This window comes from Zeus faber (genome assembly GCF_960531495.2).
Source record: "Zeus faber genome assembly, chromosome: 19".
Lineage (NCBI taxonomy): Eukaryota > Metazoa > Chordata > Actinopteri > Zeiformes > Zeidae > Zeus > Zeus faber.
The window spans coordinates 27,031,151-27,058,676 of record NC_137206.1 but is presented as its reverse complement, the minus strand read 5'-3'; the positions used below and the strand labels follow the sequence as shown (position 1 = coordinate 27,058,676).

Genomic DNA, 27,526 nt, shown 5'->3' with positions numbered 1-27,526 from the left:
GTAGTCGACCTGTGGTCACCTTCCTCCATTCTTGTATGTCACCCTGTGTTCCTCCCTGTTCTTGAAATATGTATTCACAACAGCCAATTCCATCCTTTTGGCGAAATCCACCACCATCTGTCCTTCCACATTCCTCTCCTTGACACCATACCTACCCATCACCTTCTCATCACCTATGTCTCTGATCCCTTCGCCAACATTCCTATTGAGATCTGCTCCAACGACCACTCTCTCTCCCTTGGGGATGCTCTCCATCACTACATCCAACTCACTAAAGAATTCTCCTTTCATTTCCATCTCACACCCAACTTGGGGAGCATATGCACTGACTACATTCTTTATCACCCCATCAATTTCTAGCTTCATGCTCATCACTACGTACGACACTCTCGTCACCTCCAGAACACATGTTCTTCCTTCAAGACTATCCCTTCCCCATTTCTCCTGCCATCCACTCCATGGTCGAACAGTTTGTACCCGGCTCCGATACTCCCAGCCTTACTGCCTTTCCACCTGGTGTCTTGTAAACATAGTACATCTACCTTCCTTTTCTCCATCATGTCAGCCAACTCTCTCTCTTTACCTTTCATAGTGCCAACTACTCTCAACTCTACTCTCCTACCCTTCTTTCTCTCCTGCTGTCTCCGGACATGCCTTCCCCCTCTTCTTCTTCTTCGGCTGACAGTAGCACAATTTCCACTGGCACCCTGTTGGCTAACAGTACCAGTGGCGGTTGTTGTTAACCCGGGCCTCGACCGATCCGGTATGGAAATCAAAATTGTTGTCCGCATGTTTGATTTGGCATGGTTTCTACGCTGGATGCTCTCACTGACGCAACCCTTTCTATTCATCCAGGCTTGGGACCGGCACTGATGATACACTGGCTTGTGTATCATCAGTGCCCCCAGTGGCTAGATTCAACACCAGAATACCTTACAGTATATATTTTTTCATTTATTTGTATTTATTTATTTTTGTTGTTGTTTTTGTACTTAGGCTTTTGTGACTTTGTGATACATTTATTTTAATGAAGTTTGTTATATCCAGCAATTTTTTAATTAGTTTAATCAATCTTCACTTCAATTTGTATCGATATTGTGTTACGAGTTTCATTTTTGACCTGTGCATTGTCTTAATCACAAAACTAATAATTATATAATAATGATAATAATAATATAAAAAAATATAAACAACACTCAACCACAACAACGCAAACATAAAACAACACAATTTGTTGTAAAAATATAGCTTTTTGACTGTCGGGAAAGAATGAAAATAACTTGACAACTGCTTACAACCAGTGGAATTTTAACAGCATCTAGTTTTCAGCAGGGATAGCAATCCAAACTGCAAACCAGTTGCATTAAGTGGAGCGCAAGATGTGGAATCTGTGTCACCGAGGAGACACTGCAGAGTGACATAATCGCAGATGTGTTTGATTATTTAAACCAATACAAAAGTTGGAAAAAGAAAACTACTTTTTTTTCCTTGTTAGGCAAAATAAGCCTGTCACTCTTCATTCTCCAATTATTTCTTTAAGGGATAATATTACAACACCTAAAGAAAAAATCTTTAATTTGGAATTTTCAAATAAATGTTAGAGCTGTGGACCAGGTAATCAGGTTACCTTAATAAGAAGATTTCAGAATGCAGAGGAAGAGAGGTGGCAAGGAAGAGGAGTGCAATACTGGGGAGGTTTGGAGGGTGGAACGTTCAAACGAGTGTTCGCTACGCTGCCATACTGCTCGATTTGGGATGCAGAAAGTTGTGCAAAAAAATATATATATCAGCATTTAAATTGTGGCGTACCAAGGGGCGTGGTCAAGCACTGGCTGCAGACGACAGCACGGTTCCCTTTCTCGTGGCCGCCCACATGCCGCTAACTGGCCCGACTCGAGTCAGGGAGCTTTCTTAATGTTTGTCTGTCTTGCAGAGAGGATCGGCACACAGGCTCGTCACCTGATCAGGAGCCAGAGTACGGAACGCTATTCATCCTGAGCCTGAAATTATTATCATCAACAACATTATTAGCATTATTTATATTTGTGGCCAGCGAGCCTTTTGTTAACGATACAATAAAAACTCTTGTTGGCAAACCAAAAAAGAAAGGACTCCGTCTCCCTCACTAAACCCTTACCTGTGGGCAGGGACTCCCACATAAATATAATGAGGGAAATGGCGAACGAGAGCAGGCGATGTCATTCCCCTATTGTGAAATGCTGAAAAAAATGGTTTGTTGAACAAAGTGAAACTCTTATTAATTCAACACGAAAACATGTTGACGACGTTACTTGATGGGAAAATTCCATTATGTGTGTGAATTGCCCAGTGAATCTATTAGGCTGTTCAGAAAACAGGCTGAATATTATAATGAAACGATGTAAAAAAATATCACATACTGTATTCTGCATCTCATTTGCTGGCCAAATGCGTAGTGCCAACAATCTACTGCAGGTCACTTCTACTGGAGGCTCCACTATTGAGAATAATATGCAACTGTAATGGGATGACATGCATTCAGTTTTTGACATAAGGTTGCGAGATGATGTAACAAGTATTGACAAGTACTCACTGCTGGCTGCTTTTGTGAAAATCATCATTGATTTAATGTCAGTCATTCGCCAACGTGGACGCTGTGCTGCAAGCTTGACACTGTGAATACTGTATGTTAATAATCAAAGCGTTCACTTCCTTTTATCAAGAATCAGTCTTAACCAGACAAATGCTGATAAATATAATGCTACCGGCTACACTGTTCAGAAGGCACAGCTCAATCAAAGTTTACTTGAATGTCTAGACCAGGCGTTTTCTGCTGGCAGCCCGTGGACTCTCATATCAATGCCACCTGACTCTTTGAATACATTTGATTGTTGGCTGAAACAACTGGAAAAATAAATCAACACAAATACCATACTTGGATCATTGTTTTATATCAAAATGTGACCCCTAACATCCCGCAATCCCAATCGCAATTTCCAAGCTTGAAGACATGTACAGATCTAACGAAGTCCTGTTCAGATGTATGTGAGAAAGATCTGTTTGGCTATATTTTGTACATGTTCCTATTCATTGTTTTACAATGTTTCGAGAGGCTGATTAAGGATTACATCTGCGCCTCCCTCCCCCGCACCTTGGACCCGTTGCAGTTCGCGTACCGGCAAAACAGATCCACGGATGACGCGGTCTCCCAGGTACTAAACACCACGCTCACGCATCTGGATGGCCAGAAGGGGGCCTATGTGAGAATGCTGTTCATCGATTATAGTTCAGCTTTCAACACCATAGTCCCCACCAGACTGGCTGTCAAGCTGATGGAGCTCGGACTGAATGCGCCTGGATCCTGGACTTCCTCACAGCCCACCCCCAGGTGGTCAGGGTGGAGAAGTACATGTCAAGCTCCCTCACCCTGAATACAGGATCCCCCCAGGGCTGCGTCCTCAGCCCCCTACTGTACTCCCTGTACACACATGACTGTGTGGCCAGGTCCAGCTCCAACACCATCATCAAGTTTGCTGACGACACCGTGGTCGTGGGCCTGATCACCGACTGCGATGAGAAGGCCTATCGTGAGGAGGTGGCTGACCTGTCACTCTGGTGCCAGGACAACAGCCTCCACCTGAACGTCAGCAAAACCAAGGAGCTGATTGTGGACTTTAGGCGTGGATCACAATCGAGGACGCACGCGCCCTTGTGGATTAATGGGTCTTCTATCGACAGGGTGAGCAGCTTCAGATATCTGGGAGTCCACAACACAGAGGACTTAACATGGACTGTACACCCAGACACTCTGGTGAGAAAGGCGAGGCAGCGTCTTTACCACCTCAGGCAGCTGAGGAAATTCCGGGTCTCGGTGAGGATCCTCAAGTCCTTCTACTCTGGAGCAGTGGAGAGCATCCTGACAGGCAACATCACTGCCTGGTTTGGGAACTGTACTGCCCAGGACAGGCCGGCCCTGCAGAGGGTGGTGCGTTCAGCTGAACGTACCACTGGAACTACCCTCCCCCCCTTGCAGGAGTTATACACCAGGAGGTGTAGTAGCAGAGCCCGCAGGATCATGAAGGATCCTCATCACCCCAACAACGGACTGTTCCAGCTGCTGCGGTCAGGCAAGCGCCTCCGCAGTCACACAGCGAGAACAGAGAGACTGAGACTGAGTTTTTTCCCGCAAGCCATTAGAACTGTCAATGCTGACCTCACCAGGGGTCCTCACTGAGCCTTACACATAGGCTCCACTACCTACTGTACTATATGTAGCATACTGTACCGCATACTGTGTCACTGTTCAGGGTTGTTCGTGATGCCGTATTGCTGCGCCGGACTGTTGTATACTGTGCTGTATTATCCCAAGCACTACCTCACTCTATTCACATTCACATGCCACTTTAATTCACATGCCACTTTAATGCACATATCTCTATATACATAGGCATATTCCCTCTATCTATTCCATTTTATTTCATTTTATTTTTATTATATTTTATTCTATATATTTTTATTTTATTCTATAAGTATTCAACTTACTGTATTACGTTTTAGGAGTCAGTTAGTCGGTCTAATAGAAAGAATTTTTTTATTTTATTTTTTCCTAGGACATAGTGTGCTATCACCGGGTGCGTTGCATTACATTTCACTGCATATATGTATGGAAGTATGTATATGTATGTGACAAATAAAAATCTTGAATCTTGAATCTTGAACCACATGTACTTAACGTTTCAAGAAAGGAAATTGTATGTTTAATTTATCTGATCCCCACAAGATAATTTGTCTAATTGCACCGCTCCAGACATACTCTCAGGCAAAGTGTTTCTGCCACTAGTAGCATCATGTTATTCTTGTTGTGTTGTGTATAAGTTGCCTACATGCTAATCACTGTGGTACTAGTAGAGATTCTCAAGTGGCCACCCAAAGATTCTTGCTGAACTGGGCAGTTGCAGGACGTGATTTCATTGTCTCGACAAAGAGCTGTGAGTCGTAGTGTCTATGGAGTCTGAGTCAACCAAAGACTTTAAAAGATTTGTAATTTTTCAAACCCCGCCTCATTAAATCTTAGTTCCAATTATTTTTGGATAACTGTTAAAATAGCTTAACAATTACTTTTGAGAAACTTAAGCAGGAAGTACACTTAAAGACGTGAGAACAAAAAACATGTCCCAGAACACCATCACCAGGATACTCAATAAGAACTCAGCGGTCAAAGAAGCAGAAAGAGGCGCGGTGCACAGCACAGCACTGGAGGAAAAAAACGAAACACACACACTCACCCAGATTAAGCCTTGTTTACAAGTTTTTATTTGAGTACCGGTTTAGGCAATACATATTAAACATGCTCCAAATGTTGCTCCAGATAAAACAAGCTTGTTGACCCGGGAAAAGGAGGAGGTTGAATGACCAGGAAAGGGAGGTTGAAGTCCGTCCCTTGTCATGAGGCAAGGGCATTTGGACCAATCGCTTCAAGGGGTGGTCTCAGAATGAGAGAAAGACAAAAGACAATGTTTGCTCAGGGGCTTGCTCAGAGAACACTGCAAGAACCTAGATCATTGCATCAATTTGCCCTTATCTTGTTCTAAAGACGTGTATTTGGTCCAAAACTTCTAGTTCTTTTTAAGTGTTCCTCCACCTTTACAGGTACATTTCTCTATAGCAAAGCGCTCAGCGAGGTTATGCTATGAATAGTTACAGACCAGGGGAACCAGCATTTTATAAAGGCCTTGGTTGAAAAATAACAAAGCTATCCTTCAACCACCACCTATCCTATCCTGCAACCTATCCTTTAGTTCGTTCGTAGTAAAGCCCAACACTGCAAACGATAATATTAGAATGTCAAGGGCCAAACTTTGAAAACCCAGAAGCCAACCCAGAAGCAAACCCAAGAAACAAATTTACATTAAAATTTCCGCCTACATATTATTTGGGAGCAGTGTATCGGGGGGTCTAGTAATCGAAAGATGGCCGGTTCGATCCCCGGCTTGCCCCAGTAGCATGCTGAAGTGTCCTTGAGCAAGACACTTAGCCACCTAACTGATCCCGATGGCTGCGTCAATCGGTGTATGAATAATTCCAAGTCACTCCGGACAAAAGCGTTTGCGAAGTGACATGACATAATGTATTGTAATATTTTTGTGTAACTTAGAAACAATAGAAAATGAACCAATTTTCATTGTGCAGGTCTTCACAAGGTCAAAATCTTCCCACGGTTTACTCAAAAGACATTTCACTCAAAAAGCTGTTTAACATGGGCAAAGTCGTTTGAAGACACCAATCATTCCCCCGAGTTTTCTTTTGGTGCTGTGTGTGTGTTGATGTGTAAGTGTGTGGACAAACACACACACGATTCCCTGCATTATTTATGTGGATCATTAAACGGAATCAATTGTAACTATCATCGATATAAGACTCTTAATTGGGCTTTTCAAATTTCCTTCCACTAACGTACTTGGTGGCTTCATCACCTTGCATGATTGCATGTTTATTCCTTGCAACCCCAAATTCATCAAGTCAAATTTATTTCACCACGCACAGTGATGCCAAGCATCTGGTATGTCCAGGCACAGTCGCTTTAAATTACAATCACAACATTTAATGTGAGAGTTAATTTGTCACATGCATATACATACTTTCATACATATATGGAGTGAAATGTCATTGCAACGCACCTGGAGATTATGCATAATAGTTACTAAACTGAACATAAAAGCTAACCTAATTCCTACCAAGCTAACAAACTGATTCCGAAAATGTAATGCAGTTAGTGAATAGAATATAAATAAAATAAAGTTAAAATAAAATTAGACTCAAAAAGATAATACAAAGTGGGGGTACAATATAGAAGGGAATATAATTGTGTATATGGTATGGGCTATTTGTATATGCAGATTTGTGCAGTAAAGTGCATATGAATAAAGTGAGTATGGAGATATACAGCACAGTATACTGTACAACAGTACAACACAGCAATACAGTAACACAGAAGAGAAATACAGCACAGTATGCTATAACACAGTACAGTGATACAGTATGCAGTACAGTATGCAGTAACCCAGAACAGTGATACAGTACAGTGGGGCCTGTGTGAGTGACTCAGTGCTTTTTGTTAGGACCCCTAGTGAGTTCAGCATTGACAGTCCTTATGGCTTGCGGGAAGAAACTCTGTCTCAGTCTCTCTGTCCTCGCTGTGTTGCAGTCCGTTGGTGTGGTGAGGATCCTTCATGATCCTGCGGCCTCTGCTACTATACTTCCTGGTCTATATCTCCTGCAGGGAGGGGAGGTAGTTCCAGTGGTATGTTGGGCTGAACGCACCACCCTCTGCAGGGCCCGCCTGTCCATAGCAGTACAGTTCCCAAACTAGGCAGTGGTGTTGCCTGTCAGCAACTGGACTGCTCAGGACAGGAGGGCACTGCTACATGATTGGCTGCATTGATTATAAAAGCAGAGCCAAAATGGCTCCAACAAACAGGGCCCCTATTGTTATGGACTTACGGTAATCACAATAACTCAAAAAACATGGAGCCAAACAAATTCTTGTGTAGTGCAATCTAAACGTGAGAGAGGTGTGTGTGTGTTGTAGGCAGGATGATCAAGCCTGTTCTTCAATCGATCATTCTGAATGCGGCAACAACAAACAGAGTTTGTTGATGGGCCTCTCCAGGATGCTAGTTTTCGTCTTCAGTTTCACACTTCTCACAAGTCCTCTGGAATCTGGTGTTGCTTAAATAACTTGAGACAGGTTCCAGGATAATCTTGGTGGGTTGCTCTCTGCTATCAGTACAATGTCTCCTTTTTCAAGGTTTTTCCGGATGACATTCCATTTTTGAAACTGGTGCATGAGGAGTAAGTATTCTTTTATCCATCTATTCTAGAACAGATCAGAGAGGTATTCTACCTGCTTCCAACGGCGTCTTGCATACGTGTCTTTTTGCTCAAAAAGCCTGGTGGAAGAGCTGGTTGTTTCAAGTGAGTAGTAGCAAGTGATTTGGTGTGAGTGCTTCCAAATCAATAGGATCTTCTGAGACTGTTGAAATTGGACGACTATTCAATATCACCTCCACTTCACACATTATTTTTATTTATTATTTCGTGATCTAATATCTGTTGTGTTACTATTGATAGCTGTGTTCTTTGGTTCAAGCGGACCAGTCTTTCCCATACTCCTCCTTGGTGCGCAGCAGCAGGGGAGTTAAAGGTCCATTTGATTTCTTTCTGCTGAAGAGCTTTGTCAATTTTCTCCAGATTCCATGTTCTTAGATATTCTCTGAGTTCCTTTTCTGTAGAAACAAAATTTGTACCATTGTCAGAGCGGATTTCTTTAACTTGGCCTCTTCTTGCGATGATATGTCTGAAAGCGTTAGTACAAGAGTCTCTGTCAAGAGAGTGAGAGAGATGAACTGCTCTGCTACTCCATAACTCTTGACAATGTTACTTCCTCTTTTGATCTCTAGAGGGCTAAATTAATCTACGCCTGCTTGAGTAAATGGTGGTTGATGGAGTGTTAGCCTGTCCTTAGGCAGGTCCGCCATTTTTTGTTGAACAACTTGTGCATTGAGGCGTCGACATATTACACACTCAGAGATTATTTTCCTTGCCATTGAGTTGGCGCATGCAATCCAGTATTTTTCCCTTAATCTTGAAAGCATATGGGTTCTACCACTGTGTCCCACCTTTTGGTGTATATTACGAAGAACGTGTTTGGACACATGACGGTTCTTTGGGAGTATAGTTGGGTGTTTTGCCTCTTCTGGCAAGGCAGATTTGTTCTATCTTCCACCCACTCTCAACACATTCTGATCCAGTTTGGGGTCTAACTTGTGGATTGAGCTGTCTCTTTGTACATGAGAGCTTTCTTTTTGTAGACAAGCAATCTCTTTTATGAATCGTTCCCTTTGGCTGAACTGTATGATAGCTGTTTCTGCTTTGATCAAGTTATCCACAGTGAGTTGTTGTGCTCCTGACTTTCTCATGAGTTCGGTCATTTTAGCCTCAACTAGAGTTCTTTGACACTGTGGGTCCACCTCTTGAATCTCCATCTCACGGAGCAGATCCTTTCTTTTCTTGCTCAGCTGTAACAGAAGTATTTTGAATTTCAGATTCCACGGCACAGCTCTCTTAAGCTTGTCTATGGTTCAATAGTGGTATATTAAAAAAGGCTGGTGAAATTTTCCTCTTTTGTTTGAATGACATTGACTTTGACCTCTCCTTTGATTTCAGGATCATCTGTTGCTATCAGACAAAGATCTATATCGGATTTGGGCCACGAGTCTTCTTTTTCTTATAAGAACTCTGGATTATCAGCTGAGAAACTGGCTGAACAGTCGAAGATGGCATGATGTGTTCCTTGGGATGTCTCACACCATGGAGAGGTAGATACCACACCTTGCCTTTCTCTTGTTGTAATTGGTGATGTGGCGTGATTTCTGCATGACCCTGTTCAATTACATTTTTGATGAAGCTACTGTATATTGCACTGATATTGCACTTTGCTCTGCAAGCTGATGGTTGTTCAGCATTGTGATATCATTTCCTTTGAATGGAAGTTTTAGCTGGTAATTTCCATTCTTTAGTTCTGCAGAGATGGACAAAATTTCCAGGAACATCTTGTCCTCTCTAGACATTTCTGTCTTCTCTTCGTGCTTTGTTTCCGGGAAGTCATGGTTATATTGCTGTACAAGGAGTTCATCGAGGTTGAGGTTTTTTGATTACAAAAAACATGGTTAGGACCTTTTTTGTCTGCAGCGTTCTCATGTAGGAGACCATTCACCCATCCAAGTTTTGTCTCAACAGCATAGGGTCCAATATCTTGGCTGTTGATATGATTCCATTTGCTGGGGTGTATCATTTTCAATCAGGAGTCCAATGTCTGCGTCCATATATGGCAGCTTAACCCCTTTAGGTAGCTTAATTCTTTTATATCATTCGGATTAGGAATTTGTTCCCTCATTACTGGGAAACCTCATGACTGGTAATTTGATGTGGTAATTTCATGAAATCATCTCCTTTGATTTTTGACACTTCCAGTCCACTGACCATAATAATATTCCCAGTCCCAGTGTTCACAGCAAGATTCTACTGGGTGTAGCTTTAACATGCAACTATTTCCTTAAGGCTTCCGTGCAGAAACTTCCAGTACTCTCTGGGTCAAGAAGAGCATACGTTTTTAGTCTGTGGTTAGAATTTTCCAACTTAACCTGTACAGGAACGATTGACAGCTTCTGTCGGTCTAGGGCCCCAGTATGGTCAGACCTTTCCATAGACACAAGGGAACTGCTAATTGATGTGTTCTCTTTACTTGTGCTTTCATTGTCTTTTTCCTCAGTCCTTTCGAAATGTAACATGGTTGGATGATTCTTCGAACATATTTTACAGATCATTCTCCTTTTGCAATTTTTTCTCGTATGACCTTTAGTCACACAACCAAAACAGATTCCATTTTTCTTAAAGTCTACCTTCTCATTGTACTTCTTCTTATTGAGCTCTTTGCTAATTCTGTGTTATGCTCTCTCTTACAGAAGAGACACATCTTGGCTGAGGGGGATGGGTTAGCATTTAAGTCTGGACGTTCAACTCTTTTAGGTGTCCTGCTACAGTGACAAAGCTACTCTTGTGAGAGGGAGCAGGAAACAACTTGTAATTTGGGCTTCTCGCTGGCAACTGCCTATCTTTATTTGGTCTTTTGTCTTGGATATCTCCAAATAGTGGTTAAACAGTGATGTTGGCTTGTTTTTCAATTAAATCCACAAGTTGTTTAAACTTCACTCTCCAGTTGTTATGTTCATGAAAATCATATGCTACAGTCCTCCATCTCTCTTTGAGCTTGAAGGGTAATTTTGACACTACAGCTCTCAGGTGGGAAGGGTTATTCATATTCTCCAGTATGTCAATGTCCTCCATGGTGTTACAGCATTCTCTCAAGAACAGGGCATAATCATGTAGGGCTTTACCATCTTCAGATCCGATTGAAGAAGAAGAAGAAGAAAAAGAAGAAAAAGAAGAAGAAGAAGAAGAATCTTTAATTGTCACGCAACACACCACAGTACAACACATGCATACACACATGCACATGCTTTGGATGGTGGCCGGTGAAATGAGGCCTCTGCATTTGACCCATCCTGGCTTGTCCTTCCTCCGGGGGTTGCAGCCAGGAGTAGTGGGCAGCATTCGTCGACGCGCTCGGGGACCTGGTACCAAGTGTCCATCACTGGTCAGATGATGATGTGTGCGATTAGAGCCTTTTCTTGATATGCAGAAGCAATCAAAAAGTCATTACCGAAGTGCTTCTGTCTCAATCTTTTCACTTCTTTGTACCCTCTTTGGGGGCTCATTTGAAGGCAGCTTTGAACTTTACCCTTTGGTTGTCCATCTGTAAATTGATCCAAGAAGAATAATCGATCACAGACATTGTTTATCGTCACTAGAAGCTGCTCTCTCCCCTTCTGCTGCACTTCCCTCTGATTCCACATACAATCATCATCACCACAGTATTTATTCTACAGCTCCCCAGTCACTCATCGACAGATCGTCTGCTAACTTACCTGAGGTTGTATCTCTCTTGCCTCCTTCCTAGTCCTTAGATCCAAGTCTTTGTATCCAAGTGTCTTCTCCTTGTCCTAACCTGCCTGTCTGCTCTCCTTGTTCAAGTCCTTCCGTCCTTCTTCATCCAGCCCAGCTCTCTGTCTTTTCACCCGGAACCTGGATCCCTCCTTCCCAGTCGTCACCGTTCCTGTCCTGTCCTGCTCCACCTGGTTCCGATAGTCCTGCTGGCTCAGACCCGTTCCAAACCGACCGGACCGCTCCTGTTGTCTCCACTGTGTGTCCTAATAAACCTCCTTCATTTACCCCGGTCTGCCTTCCGTCTCCTGCATTTGGGTCCCTCCTAGCCGTGATTGTAACAGTATGATCTGGCCAAATAACATGCACCCAGTCGACACAGAGTGATTCTGCCATACACTCTGGGACCAGGGCATACTCCTAGGTCAGCATGACCAAGCCCTCTGTGACGTCGCGGACCATCTCAGCGGCCGTGAGTAGCCTCCAGGTCCAGCCGGCTCCATCGGCTCCACCGGCTCTCACTCCACCTCCGACCGTGGTGGAGTGGGAGTGGGATGTTTTATGTTTGACGTACACCGCATGCAGACCGGCTCTTGTCTGTACTGCGGTCGATTGGGACACCGTCCACCTGCCCGATCTGGCCGGGAGGGTCCGACTCCTTGGTGGAGGTACGTTCCAGTTGCTCCATTTCCAGTCCCCCTTGTCCGCCCTTTGCTTTTGGCCGTCCTCTCCTGGAGGGGATTGACTTTTCCACTTTCTGCTCTTATAGACTCCGGCGTGGATGAGAGCTTCTTAAATATGGGAGTGGTGCGCCACCTGGGCTTGACACCCATTCCTCTCCCCGCACCATTGGAGGGCATGCACCTGACGGGGTTGCACCTGACCCGGATTGAGCACCAGACGATCCCCCTCGAACCACTGGGAAACCATGGTGTTCTATCTCATCAACTCCCCCCAAAACCCCCTGTTTCTGCGCTACCCCTGGCTCCGGGTCCACAACCCCCGGTCGTATTACCATGTTGAGCACCTACTGCTGTGGCCATTGTCTCCGCTCCGCCTCGGCTCCCTTTCCTGACACTACGCCGGCTTCCCCCGAGAACCCCGACCCGTCCTCCGTTTTTGAGCAGTATCGGGACCTGGCCCAGGTTTTCAGTAAGTATGGTGCGCTGTCTCTACCGCATCACCGCCCCTACGACTGCGCCACTGACCTACTGCCAGGCGCCCCTCTCCCCTGCAGTCAACTATACAGCCTATCCCTGCCTGAGCGAGAAGCCATGGAGACCTACATCCGGAACTCACTCGCCGCTAGGATCATCCGCCCCTCATCGTCACTGCTGGGCACGGTGTTTTAGAAAGACAAGACCCTCCATCCCTGCATCGACTTCAGGGGGCTCAGCACAGTAAAAAGTAGGTATCCCTTGTCCCTGATAGACTCTGTATTCGTCCCCCTCCGGGTGGCCACCCGTTTCTCCTAGCTCAACTTCCACAATGCCTACCACCTGGTCCGTTCGCTACGGGGAAGAGTGGAAGACCGCCTTTAACACCCTGCTCAGACATATGGAGTACCCGGTCAAGCCCTTTTGCCTGTCCAATGCCCGGGCGGTCTTCCAGGCGTTAATAAACGATGTCCTCTGGGCCATGCAAGACCTGTTTGTCTTTGTTTACCTGACATTCTCATTTTTCACAATCCTCTACCGAACATGAGAGGCACATACGCCTGGTCCTGCAGCGGCTCCTGGAGAACCAACTGTTTGTGAAAGTCGAGAAGTGTCTTCCATGTTCCATTTTTGTCTTTTCTAGGTTTCATCATTGGGCAAGGGAGGATGGAGATGGACCTGGAGAAGGTGGCTGCAGTGGTAGAGTGGCCAACCCCCAACAGCAGAAAAAAACTCCAACGCTTCCTCGGCTTCGCAAATTTTACCTCACCTCCACCATTGAGCCATTTAAGTGGACTCCTGCGGCCAAGGCTGCATTCCATAAGAGCCGCTTCACGTTGGCCCCGGTTCTGGCCCAGCCTGATGCCAACCTCCAATTTGTGGTTGAGGTGGACGCTTAGGACATGGGGTAGGAGCTGTGCTGTCCCAGCGCTCCCCAATAGACGGTAAGCTCCACCCCTGTACGTTTCTCTCCCGTAGGCTCACCCCACCCGAAAGACACTACGACGTGGCAACTGGGAGCTCCTGCTGGTTAAACTGGCACTGGAGGAGTGGCGCCACTGTCTCGAGGGAGTGAACCTACCCTTCATTGTCTTGACGGACCACAAGAACCTGGCCTACACCCGACGGCGAAGAGGCTCAACTCCCGAAAGGTTTACATTTTTAACGGTCTTACCGCCCAGGCGTCAGGAACACCAAACCCGATGCCCTGCCTTGTGTGTGTTTACGGCAAAGGAGAACACTGTGGACTCTGACCCCATCCTCCCTCTCACCTGTTTTGCCGCTACGCTCACTTGGGAGATGGAGTCACTGGTAACCCGAGCGCAGGAGCGCCAGCCTGACCCAGGTACCGGAGCCCCTAACTGTCTGTTTGTCCCCGACTCTGCTCGTTCCCAGGTCCTGCAGTGGGCTAACGCATCCCACCTCATCCATCACCGCGGGTTCACCCGCACACTGGCCGGCATCCGACAGTGCTTCTGGTGGCCAACCCTGGTTGCAGACACACAGTACTTCATTTCTGCCTTCCCCACCTGTGCCCGGAAAGGACCCCAACCCAACCACACTCCAGTCTCCTCTGCCCCCTACCCATCCCGTATCGCCCTTGGTCCCACATCACCCTGGACTTCGTCACCGGCCTCCCACCATCCAGCAGCAACACCACCATCCTCACAGTGGTGGAACGTTTTTCAGGTGGCCCACTTCCTCACCTTGCCCAAGTTACCGTCTGCTAAAGATACTACTGAGCTACTGGTGGCCGAGATCGTGGTGTCAGACAGAGGGCCACAATTCATCGCCCAGGTCTGGCGTGCCTTCTGCTTGGCCCTGGGGGCGCAGGTCAGTCTATTCTCCGGCTTCCACCCAGAAACCAACGGCCAGACTAAGCGGGCGAACCAGGAGGTGGAGGCCATGCTCCGCTGCCTCATGGCCACCAATCCCTCCTCCTGGAGCGATCAGCTCCCGTGGGCCGAATACGCCCACAACACGCTGGTCAATGCATCCACCGGTTTGTCCCTGTTTCACTGTTACCTGGGCTACCCCCTCTGTTCCCTTCCCAGGAGGTGGAGATCGCGGTGCCCTCGGTCCAGGCCCACATCCGCCGGTGTCGGAGAACGTGGAACAAGGTTCATTCTGCCCTGCACCAGGCGTCCATCTGGTCCCAGCAGCAAGCAAATTGGCGCCGGGTTCCCAGACCCGTGTACGCCCCCGGCCAGGAAGTGTGGCTTTCCAAAAAAGACTTTCCCATTAAGGTGGACTCCTGGTAACTCGCTCCCAGGTATGTTGGCCCCTTTGTAATAGAGTCTATCATCAACCCCTGTGCCGTACGTCTCCATCTCCCTCCCTCCCTCATTGTCCACCCCACCTTTCACGTGTCCCTGCTGAAGCCTGTGGTCTCCAGTCCCCTCTCTCCTCCCGCCCAGGCTCCACCATCCCCCCAACACCGTCGATGACCACCCCGCCTACATGGTCCGACGCCCGCCATACGTGCGCCGCTGGGGGAGGGGCCTGCAATACCTCGTGGGCTGGGAGGGGTATGGTCCAGAGGAACATTCCTGGGTTCCCCGGAAACACACTTTGGATGCCTCCCTCATTCGGGATTTCAACAGGACTTGTCCCCCCGGCTCCAGGTGTCCGCCAGGTGGCGTCCGTAGGCGGGGGATTACTGTCAAGCCCACAGCCTCCCAGCGCCACTAGAGGCCCCTCTCTCCCCATCTGCCGCTCTTCCCTCTGGCTAATTCTAGAGACACACCTGAGACTCATCATCATCACCGCCGATTTTATTCTCCAGCCCCCCAGTCACTCATCCCCAGATTGTCTGCTAACTTACCTGAGCTTGTATCTCTCCTGGCTTCTTCCAAGTTCTGAGATCCAAGTCTGTGTATCCAAGTGTCTCGTCCTTGTCCTAACCTGCCTGTCTCCTCTCCTTGTTCAAGTCTGTCCGTCCTGCTTCATCTGGACTAGCTCTCCGTCTCTCCACCCGGAACTTGGATCCCTTCTTCCCAGTCATCACCGTTCCTGTCCTGTCCTGCTCCACCTGGTCCGATAGTCCCTACTGCTCGGACCCATGTCAACCCGACCGGACCCCTTCTGTCATCTCAACTGTGTTTCCTAATAAACCTTCTTCATTTCCCCCGGTCTGCCTACCGTCTCTGTGTCCTGCATTTGGGTCCCTCCTAGCCGTGATCGTAACACCGCTCCGAAAGACCGACACACCGCCCGAACTGCCCGCCCCACAGATTAGCCGGTGAAACCCCCCTACCTGTAGTAGAGTGTGCTCAGCGGGGGGCACCTGGATGTTAGCCACCCACCCTTTGTGGATGTCAGCAGGCCCCCAGATATATGGGCCCTTCACCACCTGGGGCACCCGCCGCAGAGAAGAGTAGCCCCGCCAGGTCGCAGCACACCTTAAGTCACCAGGCGCAAGCCGCCAGGAATACAGCCCAGCCGGCAAGGGGCCCTCCCGGCCGCACCCCGGGCAACCATGCCCCCACACCGACCCGCCAGTGACCCGCCACCCCTGAAAACCCCAATGTGCTCAATGTGTGCTGTTGGCAATTGCAGATAAAATTCCGGGGTGTGGGGGTGCGAGTCCATCAGGCAAGTCAAACCCGAATAACTCGCACCCCTCCTGCCCCACAGACCCTGGACTGGTGGAGTGTTGTTCCGAGTAGGATTAGTGTGCGAGTGTATGTGTTCTAACCTAATATGAGTGGGATTCCAATTCCAGGACGGACTTAAAACATGCTGGGGCAGGAGTGTGACAGACAAGATGGCAGCCGCCCGCTGCATCCCCACCCACATAGCTTGCACCCCACCCATCCTGCAAACCCTCAGCCTAGATTGTGGTGTATGTACTGAATATGAATTTTGGCATTGGGAGAGATAGGCGAAGTGCGACCAGATCCATGCAGGGGTGCAGCACGCCATTAAGCGACCACGCAGACCCTCTCCCCACACCCGACCGCTCCCTAGCACACTCACCTCCCATACCTGGTGGCACCCAACCTACAGCAATTGGCCATGGGCACAGAGTGGCCCCATCAGCCCCACCACCCACAGCCAAACCCCCAGCAACGAGCACCCCGTGCTCATTGAGCGCCAAAGGACAGGTCCCCCGGCAGCCCAGTGTTACGACAGGAGACCGCCCCCCGCCGAAGGAGGCCACATGGTGAGCCCCGCGCCGACCACACCCAGCCAGGTTCAGGACCCCGGTTGACAGGACCAGATGGAACGCCTAACCATCCCTGGCACGACGAATGTCGCAAATGTCTTCATCCACAAAACCCATTTTGAACATTTTGTGTTCTGTGATATGAGCTCTCTGCATAATATTGTATTGGATGAGGTGCATTTTGGAGTTGCGAGTCATAGAAAAGGTGTTGTTGCAAATAAGCTTCCACAGGTTGATATCGGTGGGAACAGCAAGGTCTCTTTCCCATTCCATTGTAGGTAAAGATATAGTGTCATCTATTTTTAATAAAAGTTTGTATATTCTGGAAAAGGTTTTTTTTTATATGACCAATATGAGTGAGATGTTCAATAATTGGAGGTGGTTGTAGGATGTTGTTCGTCAATTTGATTGTAACTTTTAGAGACTGCTGTAGTTGAAGGAATTGAAGGAAGCCGTGGCCACCAATATTATACCTTTGGGTTAAGGTTAGGAAGGATATAAGCGAATTGTTTTCAAAAATGAATTCCAGATGAGAAGTTCCTTGTCCTTTCCAAGACCTAAAGATTATTGGTCTGTTTTCATCCAGAAAATATGCGTTGTGCCAGATTGGCGTGTAATTGTTTGGAGATAGTGTGACCACTGAGTTTGAGGAAACACCATCAGGCTGACAGGGTTGTTGCGATGAATAGGTTTTTAAAGCAATTATGTTTCCTTATTGATTCAGTAAGGAATGGTAGATCAGAAAATGATTACTCCTGACATTGTGTTTGATCAATGTCTCCCCATCAATGGCCCAATTGTTGCCCTGGTTGTAACCATTTCATTATAAATTGAAGATCGTTCACTAGATAGTAGTATCTCAAGTTTGGGGCTGCTAGGCCTCCACAGTCTTTGTTTTTCTGTAAAGTTGCTAGTTTAATTATTTGTTTCTTGTATTTCCAATCAAATGTATTGACTGTATTGAAGTCTAGAGTATTTAACTAATGTATTGTTGGTTGCACTGGGGTCATTGAAAATATAAGTATAGTTAATTTTTGGAAGTATATTCATTTTCACTGCTGCTATCCTACCAATTAATGAGATGTGTAGGTTCTTCCATCAAATTAGATCTTCTTCAATGGATTTTAGCAAGAGAGTAAAGTAAAGGGTAAACTAAACTGACAGATTGGTGGACATATCAATACCAAGGTATTTAATATTGCCCGTTGTGATGGTTAAGGGAAGTTTCTGGGTTACAACATAACACTGTGGTAATGTGGTAAGACCTTGGTTTTAGTCCAATTTATGGAATTGTCTGAGATGGCTGAGAATTAAGATATAAGATTAAACACCTCCGGTAGGGATGATATTGGGTTCCGTATGTACAACAAGTTATCGTCTGCATACAAACTGATTTTGTGAACAGAGTATCGTGTATGTATGCCAATGATATTACTAAAGTTGGCAAATAGTAAAGGGGAGAGCGGACATCCTTGTCTGTGCTGCGTTGTAGAGTGAAACGCTGTGAAGTGTAGCCATTGGTCATGACAGAAGCAAATGGGGAGTTGTAGAGGATTCTGATCCATTGAATGAGTGACTCTCCAAAGCCAAATTGGTTGAGGGTTGAAAAGAGATATGTCCAATTAACTCTGTGAAATGTATTTTCGGCAACTAAAGAAGTAATATGAGTACTAAGTTGTTCCTTTGAAATATGCTGATCAGACGATAAACGATACATATTGCTGGATGAGTGTTTGCCTTTGAGAAAGCCTATTTGGTCTGGGTGAATTATAAATGGAATTACTTTTTCAATTCAGTATGTTCATGTTTTACTAATAATCTTTTGATCGCAATTAATGAGGCGGTGGAGGTGAGGGTTGGGTCCTTATTCGGTTTGAGGAAAACGAAAAGGAGAGTGGTATTAATGTGCGGAGGCATGGTGGGGGTTGTCTTAATCTCTGTAACCATTCTGATGAATAATGGGGATACAAGTGGCAAGAAGTGTTTATAGAATTCCACTGGATAGCCATGTGATCCAGGTGATTTATTGTTGGGTATAGAGAAGATAGCTTTCCTGAGTTCTTCTAGAGTGAGTGGTTGATCTAATGTGGTAGCCTGCTCTGTCGAAAGTTTAAGGAGGTCAATATCATTAAGGAATGAGTGAATGTTTGATGTTTGATTCATTATCCAAGCTTATTATAAAAGTCTCTAAATATGTTTTCTTGCAGGGTGTGTGTTATCCCACCCTGTGGATCTTTGATGGCTGTAATAAGGGTTTTTTCTCAATCGCGTTTCAAGTGATGTACCTGATTTGTCATTGAATTTAAAATAATAAGCTCTTGTTCGTGGCATGAGGAATTGTGTCTTTTGATAGATGATATTATTTAGTTGGGATGTAATTGTCCTGATGTCATTTCGAATTTGCTCAGTGGATGAGTGGGATTCTTGGGAGCGCAACTCCTTTAGTTGTTGTTTGAGTTTATTTTGGCATTCTTGTCCTTTCTTTTTCTTGTGAGTGGAGAATGAAATAAAATTACCTCTTTGAACTGCCTGAGCTGTTTCCCAGAGTAAGGATGGTGATATTTCTGGGGAGTCATTCAGTTCAATGAAGGAAGTCCATTCTCTGGAAAAGTAATGGTTAAATTCTTTATCCGTCAAAAGTGAGGCATTAAACCACCAACTGCCAGCAGTGTTGGTTTCATTTATGAGGTTGAAACAAATAGACCCGTGATTGGAAATTACGAAAGGGTGGATTTCAGGATTAGTAATTTTGGACATTACAGAGTTACTTGTCAAGGAATGGTGGGGTGGTCAATAATATGTCTATTCTCTAGAATGTGGGTTATTTGATCGGCAACAATCGCCAAGAGCAAGATCACTCATATGTTGTTTTAGAGTGTCTGAAGAACGCAAGGATTTGTGGTTATTTCTGGTTTAAGAACAGTCTAAACTTGGATCCAGTACTGTGTTGAAGTCTCCTCCCAATTCTAAGAGAATTCTAAGAGTTTTGGAAATATATTGTGAAAGAAATTTGGGTCATCCTCATTGGGGCCATAAATATTAGCTATGGTTAATTTGATGTTCCATTTGAACATTCCATTAATCATTATGTAACGTCCTTCAGGGTCTGATATTGTGGTTTTAATTTTATATGGGATACTTTTATTGATCAATATAGAAACACCTCTTTTTATTTAGGTGTATGATGCAGAAAAATCGGATTAACCAATTTAGCTTTGAGTTCGAGGTGCTCGAATGCAGTGAGCTGAGTTTCTTGCAGTAGACAGAAGCATAAAGGAGGGTTCACCCTGGTGAGGTGACTAAGGATTTTGCTATGTTTATCAGGTGAGCCCAAGCCTCTCACGTTCCAGCTAACAAATTTAATGGGTGTCATAAATGTTAGCTAGGAGGTGATGGCACAGTGCATGCAAGATAATAGCCATACTACTGTGCCCATGCTTTCCCATAGATAAGTCTGGGTTTTCCTCCTTTACATTACTTTTTACTGTCCTAGTATTGCAGGAAGTTTGTCGGGATACATATCTACACAATCAAATGACAAATTGATAAAGATAAACATAGAACATTGCAGAGTTAGACATCCATATAGTGAGAGACAGAATAGAGTGAGAGTGATGGGAGAAGTAGGGAGGGGAGGTTTAGGAGGGTAAGATGATAAGAGTGAGCGGTATTTTAAATCCTGACATAGATATCGACATATAGATATAGATAGCAGTTCTATAGACATATATAGCATGCTAATTTCTACATCTCACAGTATATAATTACCATAATTACAAAAATACATCCACAATTACCAAAATAACCAGGGTGTGGTGGAGGAGTATCAGAATAACAGACCGTCGAAATATAGTTTATCAACAATCAGCGATACGCGTTTACCCTTTTGCCGGTTCTCCTTCAGGATGGGGTATAGCACCTTCCGTCGATCATTGATCTCCCAGGGGAATTGGTTGTTCATGCCCAGCGTGGTTCCTTTCGGATCCTGTCCTTGGCTTTTAACCAGCTCCTTGTGCTTCAAGTGTTCAAATTTGGCAATGATGGAGTGGGGATGGTTCCCCACACAGTGTCCCAGTTGGTAAACCCGGTGTAAGGTGATCTGCTTCACAGTGTCCATAGGGAGTTTCAGGGCGGTGTGGAAAAAGTCTTTCACCATATTTTCTGGGGAATTGGTGTTGTTCTCTGGGATCCCAGAAAAAATTAGGTTGTCCCACATACTTCTGGACTGTATATCCAGGATATTCTCTTTTTATTTAATTTTTTTAGAACCTCCGCCTCCATTGTGAGATGCTTCACAGAGGTTTTTAGATCCGTGTTGTCTTTTTGCATCTCGCTGACCGTGCGGTAAACGAAATCAAGGCTGGCTTTGATCTTGGTAATATCTCGGAGAAGTGGACCAAGCATGTCCAGCTTCGTGTTAATCCCATCCAAGACACTAACCTCTTTAGCACTTGGGATTAGATTGTCTGTGTCCATTGCTGAGTCTATCTTCTTCCTTTTTGCGGGATTATTGGGGTCCATATCCTCTCCCATGACGTACTTGTTATAATAAAAATCAATATAATCCCTGAGGTCTTCCACTTGGTTTCGCACAGTGTTCCTTTTTTAGAATTTATATATATATATATATATATAAATATTTTTTGCAATTCGCTTTGTTATTTGTCTGAGTTGGAACGGATTGTCTGTATTTTAGTCAGTGCAGCAGGGTGCTGCCACGTTGGATCTGTACTCACTTCTGTCTTCTCGCGAGATCACAGCATGCTCCCGAAACCTCCTCATTCCGAAACCTCCTCACCTTCTTCCATCATGCCTGTACATTGGACAGCATTTAAGCACAATGAAAAGCTGTAGCTTTTTTATAATGCCTGCATTGAAAAATAGTGAATCTGTCCTTTAAAACATGAGTTTTAACGAGCAAATTGCGTGTCGGAAATGTATTCACAGGGGTGAACCACTGAAAGACAGTGCCATGCAATATGGAATAGCCTTCTAGCAAAAGAAAACATGTTCATTTCTCCGTGGAGTCATTATAGGTTATCTTAATGGTTAGAGTTAAGTGAATGGAATGCAAAAACAAGATGGAAAATGGAAAACTGTTTCCGTCTGTCACATGATTAATTTACAGACATCTTGGCTTCTGAAAACAAATCAGTGAAATGAATCAGTAAATAAAAAAAGCTGGCTCCACTCCCCAACAAAACATGTCATACCTGTACTGAATAAAAACATTTAATTTCGCATACGCTTTTATCCGAAGCGACTTACAATTGTTCAATCACCGACGGACACAGCTATCAGGAGCAATTAGGGGTTAAGTGTCTTGCTCAAGGACTACAGCATGTGAGCAGGAGGAGCCTGGGATCGAACCAGCAACCTTTAGATCACTAGACCACCAGCTCTACCGCCTGCGCTACCATCCCCCGCTAAATACTTTAATAAACATTGAGAAAGCTGTAATCAATTTTCTTTCCTAGCAATGCAGGTATATTTGTGTTTAATTAAACCCTTGGGTTCAGGTATAAAATGATGATAACAAACAAACAGTCTTTATTTGTCACGTAACACACCACACTACAACACATGCTTGCACACACACACACGCACATGCTTTGATGGTGGCCGGTGAAATGGTTCCTCTGCATTTGACCCATCCTGGCTTGTCCTTCCTCTGGGGGCACAGCCAGGAGCAGTGGGCAGCATACGTGGACGCGCCCGGGGACCAGGTGATAAGTGTCCATCGCTGGGTAGACGATGATGGGTGCATGTTTTTGGTGGGGGTCCTTACTGACGTGAGGTGGAGGAAACCCCATGTGAGCACTGGGAGAACATGCAAACTCAACACAGAAAGGCTCCTATTTGGGAGATAACCCGCCGGAGCACAGTGCCAACAGCGCCCCAGGCGGGAATCGAACCCAGGACCTTGCTGTGAGGCAGCAGTGCAATCCACCGTGCCACCCATTAATAACATTATCCTTATTATCATGTTATTATATTTGTTACTTTACAAAGGCTCTGCAAGTAGCAAGGCCGATAACATTCTAGGTTTCTTTGAGTCTGTACATTTCAGAGTACCGATAAGGCTATTAAATCTAGATGAGTATCACCAGACCTAAATCTAGTAATTCATGTAAAAACCCATTGAGGACATCATAATTATTAGCTTCCATGACTTATCAACACTGCAAAATGTGAGTCATTTCTATGGCGTAGGCCAAAGCTTACTTCATTACGAACCAAGCCAGGAAGACGTATTGCTGTGATATAACTGGGGCCATGATTGTGTGCCTATGCAAATTGATACTTGAAGGGCTCATCTCTCAACTCCCCACTGTCTGCCTGTCGCCTACAGTAACAGTGTATCGCTCCTGCTTGATCACTGACTTCATTTTTAAAGACGCCAACACCGAGAAGACCTATAATTTCCACTCTGCCGAATCTCAGACTCTAATTGTAGTCGATGTCACACAACGCGATAGGGAGGTGTGCAGTGGAGGTCCTGTAGAAAAGGAAAGTCATATTATTTCCAACACAATCAACTCTTTGTTTACGATGGATTATCTTGAAATTTGAACCCCAACTACACGTTCGGAGATGATTCCATCCCTTCAAATGTATAGCGTGAAGCCTGATTTCATCTCCTTCAGAAATTCATGTCGCTCAAATTTTCTGCACTGCTGTGATTGCAAAGGTTTTACAGAACTTGAGTCTTCTTCTTCTTTCGTATATCATCAGATGGCCAACTCAGTGTCATATAGCCACGCCCTCGTCTCCAGTCCTAGGTCAAAAAGGCCAGCTTCTGAGGGTGGGCTGTATAGGGGGCAGCTGGTGATTATGTGCTCGGCAGTCTGTTCAGGTTCGCCACACTCGCATGACGCACTGTCGGATAGGCCCCACTTCTTTAGAGAGGACTTGAAGTGCCCGACGCCAGTACGCAGGCGGTTCAGCGAGGTCCATAGGTGGCGTGGCATGTCTTCTCCTTTTACACCTCCTCCTGGGTCCCGGATGTATCGTTGGATGCGGGAGGGCGCAGCTGACTCCCACGATTGTCTCCAGGATGCTGCCAGCCAGGCGTCCTTGGACAAGTCGTCAGGGATCGACTGTAGCATCTCTTGTGCTGCCTTGTTGTAGGGATGGCGAGACTTGAGCCTGCATGGTGGTGCCGGTGTTGTTGTGGCTTTGTGTAGGATGTGCCAGTCGTTCTTCTGGGCTTTCCTTGCCAGGGCGAGGGTGGCTGCTTCCCGTCGGAGACTGGGTGGGGCGATACCAGCTAGGACTGGCAGGTAGGACACAGGGGTGGGTTTCAGACAACCAGTTACTATCCGGAGGGCGCTGTTGATGACAGTATCCACCTTGTTCGCATGTGGACTTCTGCTCCAGGCAGGGGCACAGTATTCCGCTACGGGTAGGACCAGGGCTTGCGTGGATATGCGTAGGGTCTGGGGGGAAGCTCCCCAAGTCGAGCCTGCAAGGCGGCGGATGAGCGAGACCCTTGCGGTTGTCTTGGCCTTCACTTCATCCAGGTGCTGCTTGTAGGACAGCGTCCGGTCCAAGCATACGCCGAGGTACTTGGGGGCTTGCTGGAACTCCAGGCGGATGTTGCCAACATGCACGTCCAGTTCCCTTCTTGCCTCCCGGTTGTAGAGGTGGTAAGCTGCAGACACTGTTTTGCCCATGCTGAGCTGAAGGTGCCACTTCTGGAGGTAGTCTGCCAGGATGCCCATGTCTCGGTTGAGGCCTTCTTCCATAGTGTTCCATGTTGGGCATCGAAGCATGATGGCCAGGTCGTCCGCATAGCCGTACTTCTTGGATGTTGTGTCTGGCAGGTCGTGAATATAGATGTTAAATAACATTGGTGAGAGGACAGAGCCTTGCGGGACACCGTTCTTCAGCCTTCTGAGCCTGCTGGTCTGGCCATCGCTGGTTTGTAGGATGAAGCTATGGTTAGATAGCATCTCCATAATAAATCTCACCATGTGCCGGTCCGGGATTGTTCTCAACAGTTTCAGGTGTAGTCCACGGTGCCACACGGTGTCATAAGCGGCTGTCAGGTCCAGGAATACTACTCCAGCTTTCTCATTATCTTGGAAGCTGTCCTCGATGTCCTGGGTGAGTAGCGTTACCTGGTCCACCGTTGACCTGCCTCTGCGGAAGCCGGCTTGTTCCGGTGGGAGTTGAGGGTCCACCACTGGCTCAATGCGGCTGTGGATCAGCCTCTCCAGAATCTTGTACGGGACACAGAGCAGGGATATGGGCCTGTAGGACTTCGGGTCTTCGGCGGGTTTGTTCGGCTTTGGAAAGGCTATGATGGAAGCACGGCGCCAGGTCTTCGGGAGCTTGGACCTCCGGAAGCATGATGAGAAGAATGTGCGTAGCCATTGAGATGTTCTTTCACTTTGGTGCATAACAAACTCTGGGTGGATATTGTCTCGACCTGGTGATTTGCCCAGCTTCAGTTTTTTAATTGCAAGAACTTGAGTCAAGGACTAGGAATTGAAGCTCACTTGGGTAACTGGGACTTCATACTTCACTTGGACTCAAAGGTTCTTGTTTTCTTTTTCTTTTTCAATTGCATTTCAACATGAATTTGGAATAGTCAGGGCCACTGTTTATTAATTATTAATAATTAATTTAAAAAAAGAAAAAATAATAATATACTCTTGTTTTTACTACAAGAATTTTCCTTGCGGTAAATAATGTGCGTGGGAGTAACATGATGTGAAGAATAGAAAATTAGCATTTTTATTTTCAGTGACTTGACTAAAACATTGGACTCCGTAAGCAACAGTAAATAACATTACAATCCTGTAAACATAAATAATGTGTGTGTCTATGAAATTGTGTGTTATTTTCTGTTGTGAAGCCATACCATTCAAAACTTATACATGCAATTTCTCCACATAAGGCATTTGCAAAAACCCAGTGAAGGAGAACTGATTGGCATATAAGCAGCTCTCTGCCTTGGGGTCTGGCTACAGGGATAGTCTAATCAACACTTTAATTCAGAATCTATATTGCTAACTTTGGGCTATTCTATGAACCTGTTGTCTGAGACAGGATTATCAGAGTTAGCGTCTTTGGGTCCTATGGCCGCAAATGCGCTACTATTAGAAAGGTCATCCGATATGGAATGTTAACAAGATTCTGATGGACAGCTCAGTCTAAATCATCTAAACAGCAGCAGTATGCATGTCCAAATAAATGTTTTTTGATGCAATTGACAAACATGTGCAAGAAATGCAAATACATACATTGTCATTGAGTGCATACTTAATAATTACATTTACATTACATTTAATCATTTAGCAGACGCTTTTATCCAAAGCGACTTACAATTGTTCAAACACCGACGGACGCAGCCATCAGGAGCAATTAGGGGTTAATTGTCTTGCTCAAGGACACTACAGCATGCTAGCAGGAGGAGCCTGGGATCGAACCAGCAACCTTTAGATGACTAGACCACCAGCTCTACCGCCTGAGCCACCATCCCCCTTTGTTTTGTTCATAATGAATGAACAAAACAAACAATCTTTATTTAAAGGGGACATGTTATACCTTTCCTTATTTTCAGTCATATATATATATAATGTTGCAATGTCGGATGTTCATATAAGACGTGGCCAAAGTGTTAAATAATGAGGTAAACTAATGACAACGTAATCGCTGTGAGCAAAACACTCAGTCTTCACACCTCCCCTTACACTAGGCTTCCGTTTTTTTCTACTTTCTGTGCGAGCTGACATCAACTCATAACGGATTTCATTATATGGTTATCTGCTGTCTGTTTCTTTCAAAAAAAAAAAATGTAGGTTGACATTAGGCTGCACCACACAATCCGCTGTGCAATTCGCCAAACAAAACCAATAAAAATAGTATGTTTTTATTGTAGATGTATTTATTTTATTTTTTTAAATGATGTTCACTAATTGAATGAAACAAAAAATCCCAGCTTGGTGTCCCCCACAAGCTTGAAACACGGCAAAGGAAGTCGGCACAAACTTTTAAATTACGCCTTGTAGAGCTAATATGAGTGAAGGTGATATAATCTGAGTGGTATTTTCAGCAAAAAACGTGAAAGTTTTGTTTTAGGGACCTCAGAGACCTATATTAACTTGTTAGGTCTCATTCCTTTAAGTAATTTTCCCCTGGGATTATTAAAGTATTTCTGATTCTGATTCTGATTCTGATTCTGATTTAATCCTCTCAATGAAAAAATATAAATAAAAAAAAAAAATACTGCAGCTCCAAAAGAGACTCAGCTCTTTGGCGATGAGCCTTCGCGGCAAAAGGACTTTCGCCCTAAATTACTCTTATCAGCACGATTATTTGTTCTGACGGCGTGGCAGAGAAATCTATAGAGGAAATAGGCAGCGCAGGGAAGGTGGCCAGCGGTATTGATTTAAAAGGTAAAACTAGAGATCTTCAAAGAAAGAAACTCCTACAGCCTCAAAAATCCCATTCCTTTTTAAAATAATTACTCTCAATTACGGTAACCAATGAGGTCTGTGTTAGATTGTGCTGTGGACCCTGACAGTTTAATGACACACATGGGTGATATGAATGCAAACCCGCCGCCTTTTTCAAAGTGAGTCCTTCTGTTTTTCGGCTTCAAAATAATGCATATTAAATTCATACTCTGAGGCAGTCAAGTTAAACCCCC

General features: G+C 45.3%; 1 protein-coding gene across 1 annotated transcript in view; it reads left to right on the top strand.

Moving 5' to 3' along the window:
- Positions 1 to 10,522, top strand: part of vstm2a (V-set and transmembrane domain containing 2A) — a gene marked incomplete at both ends in the record, with an annotated part of 67,067 nt that extends 56,545 nt beyond the window's left edge. Inside the window, one exon of the mRNA XM_080020477.1 lies at positions 10,503 to 10,522. Within this exon, the coding sequence (XP_079876603.1) occupies positions 10,503 to 10,522 (20 nt within the window). The remainder of the gene's footprint in view (positions 1 to 10,502) is intronic.
- Positions 10,523 to 27,526: the final 17,004 nt, after the last annotated feature.